The sequence below is a fragment of the Myotis brandtii genome, unplaced genomic scaffold (genome assembly GCF_000412655.1).
Source record: "Myotis brandtii unplaced genomic scaffold, ASM41265v1 scaffold48, whole genome shotgun sequence".
Classification (NCBI taxonomy): Eukaryota; Metazoa; Chordata; class Mammalia; order Chiroptera; family Vespertilionidae; genus Myotis; species Myotis brandtii.
Genome location: NW_005368341.1, coordinates 10,026,848 through 10,033,461, shown reverse-complemented (window position 1 = coordinate 10,033,461; position 6,614 = coordinate 10,026,848). Strand labels below are relative to the sequence as shown.

General features: G+C 34.2%; 1 protein-coding gene across 9 annotated transcripts in view; it reads right to left on the bottom strand.

Moving 5' to 3' along the window:
- Nucleotides 1-1,791: 1,791 nt before the first annotated feature.
- The window catches only part of SLC25A40 (solute carrier family 25, member 40), a 40,642-nt gene continuing 35,819 nt past the window's right edge, over nt 1,792-6,614 (bottom strand). For 6 of the 9 annotated variants that reach the window (XM_014547597.1, XM_014547602.1, XM_014547599.1 and 3 more), the window contains 3 exons: nt 4,768-4,849; nt 2,994-3,068; nt 1,792-2,610 (listed from right to left, as the gene is read on the bottom strand). In XM_014547597.1, coding sequence (XP_014403083.1) covers nt 2,501-2,610; nt 2,994-3,068; nt 4,768-4,849 — 267 coding nt within the window. In that variant the 3' untranslated portion in view covers nt 1,792-2,500. Of the gene's footprint in view, nt 2,611-2,993; nt 3,069-3,895; nt 3,978-4,767; nt 4,850-6,614 lie in introns of those variants that run through there. The other 3 variants (XR_001364032.1, XM_014547603.1, XR_001364033.1) reach the window with 3 other exon arrangements.

Here is a 6,614-nt window from a genome sequence, read left to right as displayed (position 1 = left end):
TAGGAAGGGGGAGATAAAATTATATGTGTCATTAATAGTACCCTTTAAAATCATATTTTAGTTTAAACCAAACTTTAGATTGTTGTAAAATACGTTACCTTATTATATGTCACATTTCCCATACTGTCAGTTATTTTTCTAAAACACAACTAAAATCAAAATTTCACAACACTTGGCCTTACTACATGACACATTCTGGTGTTTTCTGTTCTATGTTGTGGTATTTTCTTTCATTAAAAATAAATGGTCTTGCGGGGAAAAAACCAATACCCCAACTCTAAGTATTAGAGCTGTACCAAAAATACTGCCTTTGTCTCCTGTTGTCTTCTTGTTTCTCCTTTGGCACACAAGCCCTCTGACTACATTCCCAATCTGATCTCCTACCACATGGCCATGTATACCCATTGCTCAAACTGGGACATATCCCATTGCCTGCTTCCAGGTATACTTCATCTGCATCATCTGCCCTAATCCTAGAAGCATTTCCTGCCCACTCCTCCTTCTCCCCCAGGCTGAGTGGAGAATCCATGAATCATAGTTTTCAAATCCACTTGAGGCCAGTGACAGTTTCTGACAGTTTTGCTATCTTTTTTCCATCACCATTTATCCCCCTACACCCTCCTCACCGACTCCCACATCTGAAACATCTTCTCTCCAGTGTTTTTCATACTGCCTATCACATTAAAGGTCTCAATAAGTCATGAATGACAGATTACATTTTGGAAAAAAGTTCAAAAGTGATAGACTATGTTTTCCCACATCCCTGGATTTGTGCCCTGTAAAAAAGGAGGGAAGAATTTAAAGGAGTCATATGTGATTAAGTATAGTGAATAATTTTCCTAGAAATAAAAGGAAAATTAGAATTCTGTACTCTTAAAAAGTCAAATGTGTATTATATGAAAAGTAGCAAACATAATACTTGAAGAAGACATTTCTTCTTAAAAATGTACACATAAATTAAATATGTATGTTGGAAAATTTATCATTAATAAAATGAAAGTTTCCTTTCAGCAACATTACCAAGAACACAATTTCTAGCCAAACTCTTTTTGGTTGCTACTTTTTCTTTTTTTAAAACGAAAGTATTTATGCTTATTTACTACTTAAGTACAGAGAAAGCTGAAGCTTTCGTTTTTCATCCGGATACACTGCATGTAATACGTATTAGAAAAACTACTAGGGAATTATATATAAGTTATTTTAGTCATAAATCATAAGAATTTCCCACAAGTGCAATCAGTATTTATTTATAAGTGATAGTAAGTTGAAATATGTGATTGCTTTTTGAAGCATAGTTCTAAATCTCAATTTTCTGCCTTTTTCTACCAATAAGTTATCAAAAAGAAGCATAGCAAAACCAAGGTAAATTTAATACTGTTAAACAGCAGTGTTCCAGATAAACATTCTTACACACATTTTATGAAAATATTAGCTAAAGGTACAGTGATAATTTTAACTTAAGCAAAATATTTTAATGAAAGTATAAGTTAAAATAATTATATTTTTATGGATATTTATGTTGCAAATTTAAGGTAAATCAACACAGGATAAAAACAAAAGGTTACATACAAATCCCATATAATTTATTTCTGGTAAAACATATGAGCTTTTTTTCTACTATAATACAAATACATTAATTCCTCTGTGAACATCAGAGCTTTAACACCTAAATATATTACCTATTTTAGGGGGGAAATGTTTCACATTTTCATAAAATACACATAGTTTGCAATAAAGTGCTTTTCTTATGTATATCCTAAGAAAATCCAACCAATACTTTAAAAAATATCATTTCTTGTCCTGCCATAATCTTTTTATTTCATTCCTATAGTCATAAGCTAAATTACTTAGGCATTAGCCTATAGTGACCAAAAGCTATTTCTTCAAGGAAATTGTATGTGTAGTCTCTTGTCTAGCATACTAATGTGAGATGCATATCATCAAGGGAAATTCTGGAAATATTTTATAACTGACATTGTATTAATAATATCAAATATAATAGAACAAGCCAATAGAGCGACCTAGAGGACTCCACAGTGACACATGAATTATCACATGGCTGAAACCAGATGACCTTCCTATGCCAAAACATTATTTTTACTTGTCTAAGTACAATGTTGTTTTCCACTCTACACCCACGCTTGATTTTAGTGAACATTTAATACAATCAGTAAACCACACTCTCTTGCAGTATCAGTATACAATACAGGATCTTTAATATCAAACTCTCAAGTTCCAAGTGTTAAGGAATAATTGTTTTTTTTCTTTATAAAATGCTCAGTGGTTGTGATTTCTGAAATATCTTTTTCACTATCTCAAAAATTAGGAATACACAATTTATTTTAAAATAAGGATTATGATTTAGAGTCAAGGTAGAAATTTCTATTCATTTAAATTATCGGCAAGAAAGATACAAAATAATCGTAAGAAAAAAGAAAGGCTCTTGCCTAAGAGTCTCCATCTTATTTGGCCGTGGCTATTTCAAGTTGAAGCAGCATCATTACTGCTGTTTTTGAGTATTTTTTTTCTGGAAAAAAGCCTTTCCAAATTCATATGTACTGATCATGATGGCACAAGCAGGAGCAATTTTAATTAAACGGGGAGTTAGGCCTGCAAAGAGAACAGAAAAATATCAGAACAAATTTTACCTTATTTTAAAATACTTATTGGTTTGGTTTCATTCTGATGATGATCAAATTAAATGAAGTGATACATCAAATACTGTGCCATAAACTGGTATTCAAGAACAAGACAAACTTACTCCCAACCTCCTCAATTTAACTCCGTTACTTTACATAGAAATTTTATTAAGAGTAAATCTATTGTCATTTAACAGTTTTAAATCTATAGAAAAGATGTTTAGGAGGAAATCATAAATGTGAATTGCTTTCAACAATTTCCTGCTGAATAGTTAATTTAGGGGATAGGAAGGATAGATTTAAAAGTAAAAGTAATAATTTTACTCAACGATTTGGTAAAGCAAATATTTTTACCTGTAAATAATCCAGAAAACCCATTCTTAGCAACAATGTTCTTCATTATAGCCCAGGTTGACATAGGCATAGAAACTAAATGTTAAAAGAAAAAGATAGCATTATGAATTACCCCTTAATTTCTAATACAGGTAAACACATAAAATAGTGTATGGCCTTTGGGGATATATCATTTCAATATAATAACAAGTTTGTCTAAAAAGTTATTTTAAATATTATTTGTAATAGTTGGATTCATTAAAAAGAAAAAATTAGAAAAAGGCTATAAGTTTAAAGGTATAGAACTAAATGCAATCAAGGGGGAATATATAGAAGACTTCTCCTGAACTGATAGTATTTGTTTCTTAAGCTTTGTAGTAAGTATCCTTTATACTTTCTTTCACATATTAAAAAGTTTCATAGTGAAAAATTTTAAAGATATATAGAAATATTCATGTGGTTCCCAAAGCCAAAGAGAAGTCCTGATAATCATTTTCATTAAATTTTTATTGCACACATTAAATAATATTTTTTTTCTAAAAAGAGTTTCTGAGGATAATAGCTCATTCTCCCTAGTAAGGTTCTGCTTTATTAAAACCCTTCTGAATAGATGTGCCATATGAAATAAATTAGGTCAGTCCTATCCTCTCCAAAGGGCAGAACTGTCCTGTAACTAACAGTAACACTTCACTAATTTGCAACCACTCAAATAACTGAAAAATAGAAAAAATTAATTTGTATATTTAAAAAAATCAGCAAAAATAGACGTCACTGAGGTTCAAACATAAAGCTTATGAATGAGGCCCTGGCCAGGTAGGTCAGTTGGTTGGAATGTCATCCTGATATGCTAAGCTTGCAGGTTCGATCCCTGGTCAGGGCACATATAAGCAGCAGCCAACAAATAAATAAGTGCAACAACAGACAGTTGTCTCTCTGTCTCTGACTTCCTCTCTCTGAATGAATGAATGAATGATGATAGGGCTTAGGCAGCTAGAAGGCTTGCACCTAAAACAGGGAAGTGGAGAAGGGACTACACTTTGGTAAGTTAAGGACAAAGTTGTCACTAATATTCATCAGATTTATTTTCAGAGGTCTATAATTAATGTTTCTTTTAACATTAGAATACCTATTTTACTTTGTATGCAAAATATTATTCTGGTGGGGAACAATTTATTTAAATTATAATAGGCTTATCACAAGGCTTCTATGACACAATTTTGTAATGGATAATTTCCATTGGGTTTGCGACACTTTCTACAGATGATATTGACAGAATAGATCTAATGTATGCAACCAAGAGTACACTTTTGTTCTAGAAAAAATTACAGGTTATAAAGTAAAAATAGATGGAATAATAGGTAGAAAAAACATTTAAAAAGGAAAGCTAAAGTAAACAGGAAAATAATAAAATGTACAGGCATACTAATAAAACAAAACACACCAAGAGAAAAAAGGTTTCCCAGTAATTTACTATCCTTCACCTTGACTTGTGCAGATTTATTTGAAAAAAACAACAAAAACAAACATATAATTTAATCTTCTACATAGAACAGGTATAAGACTTAACTAATAGCAGGCAAAATACACAAACTTAGATTTCTTAATTTTTTTTTCGTTTGGGTTTAGAGTATTTTTTCCTGGATATTCCAATCTAAGAGTATATTAGTTTCAGCTAAAGAGTAAAGCAGAGGGGAAAAAAATCTTATCCCTATTCTAGATATTCCTAACTTAGTATCTGGAAAGAAAAACAAAAATTTATGGTATCTTAAAAATGTTTTAAATGAATTAAACTTACTTTTATGACTTTCATACATCCAAAGTTGTGTCTGCTTTTGTGTTTTTACCACATCAAATGGCAAAGTTACAACAGCTGCGAACTATCAAAAAGTAAAATTGATTGATTTAAATCTGCCTTTAAATTTTTCCTAAAATTACATTCTCTTAATTAGCACTTTATTTAATAAGGACAATACTGAAAATTATAACTAAACTAACATATAAAATAAAACCAGATATATTTAAAGAAAAGCTTTTGTTAAAGAAAATATATATGTCTTAGGTATTTCTCTGAAAATTTAGGAATAAGTAAAATGTCTCAGAAAAGTTCCCCTACTCCCCTGAGGTCACACAACTCCTAGTGGCAGAGACATAATTATAACCAGACATCTCTGACTTGAAAACCAGTGTTTGCAATCACCTACATTCCTGTGTTGCATTATTCCTTTACTATACATGAAGGTATAATACCTATTTTAAAGCAGAAATTCTCAAATATCTAGCAAGCATTTAAAATTTTCTAACAAATGTTTAAAAAACATTAAAAATTTTAAAAAATGGACTTTGAACTTTTAGTTCTATATACCTATATATCTAGTTCATCTCAAAATGAACCAACTTAACAATTATTTTCACAATGACCTAATTAAGGAAAGTTTTTTTAAAAGAATAATTAAATGCTCTTAAGAATGTCTTATAATATCTATAATAATAAAAGCGTAATATGCTATTTAGACTGGTTGTCCTTCCGGACGAAGCAGGGGCTGCGAGGCAAGCCCAGGTCCCAGGTGCCAGAGGGAAGTCAGTGCCAGCAGCCAGGGGAAGGAAGGCCTACTCTTGCATGAATTTCGTGCATCAGGCCTCTAGTCCTATATAATAAAAACCTAATATGCATATTGACTGAACAGCGAAATGACAGGTTGCTATGATGCGCACTGACCACCGGGGGGCAGACGCTCAACACAGGAGCTGCCCCCTGGTGGTCAGTGCACTCCAACAGGGGGAGCACCGCTCAGCCAGAAGCTGGGCTTACAGCTGGCGAGAGCAGCGACAGTGGTGGGAGCCTCTCCCACCTCTGTGGCAGCACTAAGGACCCCTCGGGGGATGTCCACCTGCTGGCTTAGGCCCACTCCCTGCCTAAGGCACAGACCAGGCTGAGGGACCCCCCATCAAGTGCACAAATTTTGTGCACTGGGCCTCTAGTCCTATATAATAAAAGAGAAACATGTAAATTGACCCCTTCGCTATGCTCACCAGCCAATCAGGAGTGAGTATACAAATTAACCCAACAAAGATGGCAGGTTAATTTGCATACACAGGCACTGGGTGGAGAGCAGAGTGGGAGAGCCAGCAGCTTGGGGGGACGTGGCCCCCTGGGTCGTTCCCCCAAGGAGCCGGGCAGAGAGCAGAGCAGGAGAGCCGGAGGCTTGGGGGGATGTGGCAGAGTGAGAGGCTGTGGGACAGAAACAGAGCAGGAAGGGAAAACCTAGAGCACGGGGAGCACCAGGAATGCTGGGAATCATAGTTCTGGTGGCAGCCCCAGGACTGGAAGCGGAAGCCCAGAATGCAGGGAGCACCAGGAATGCTGGGAATTGTAGTTCTGGTGGCAGACGGATCTCCTAGACCAGTGATGGCGAACTTATGACACTTGTGTCAGAGGTGACACGCGAACTCATTTTTTTGGTTGGTTTTTCTTTGTTAAATGGCATTTAAATATATAAAATAAATATCAAAAATATAAGTCTTTGTTTTACTATGGTTGCAAATATCAAAAAATTTCTATATGTGACACGGCACCAGAGTTAAGTTAGGGTTTTTCAAAATGCTGACACGCCGAGCTCAAAAGGTTCACCATCACTGTCCTAG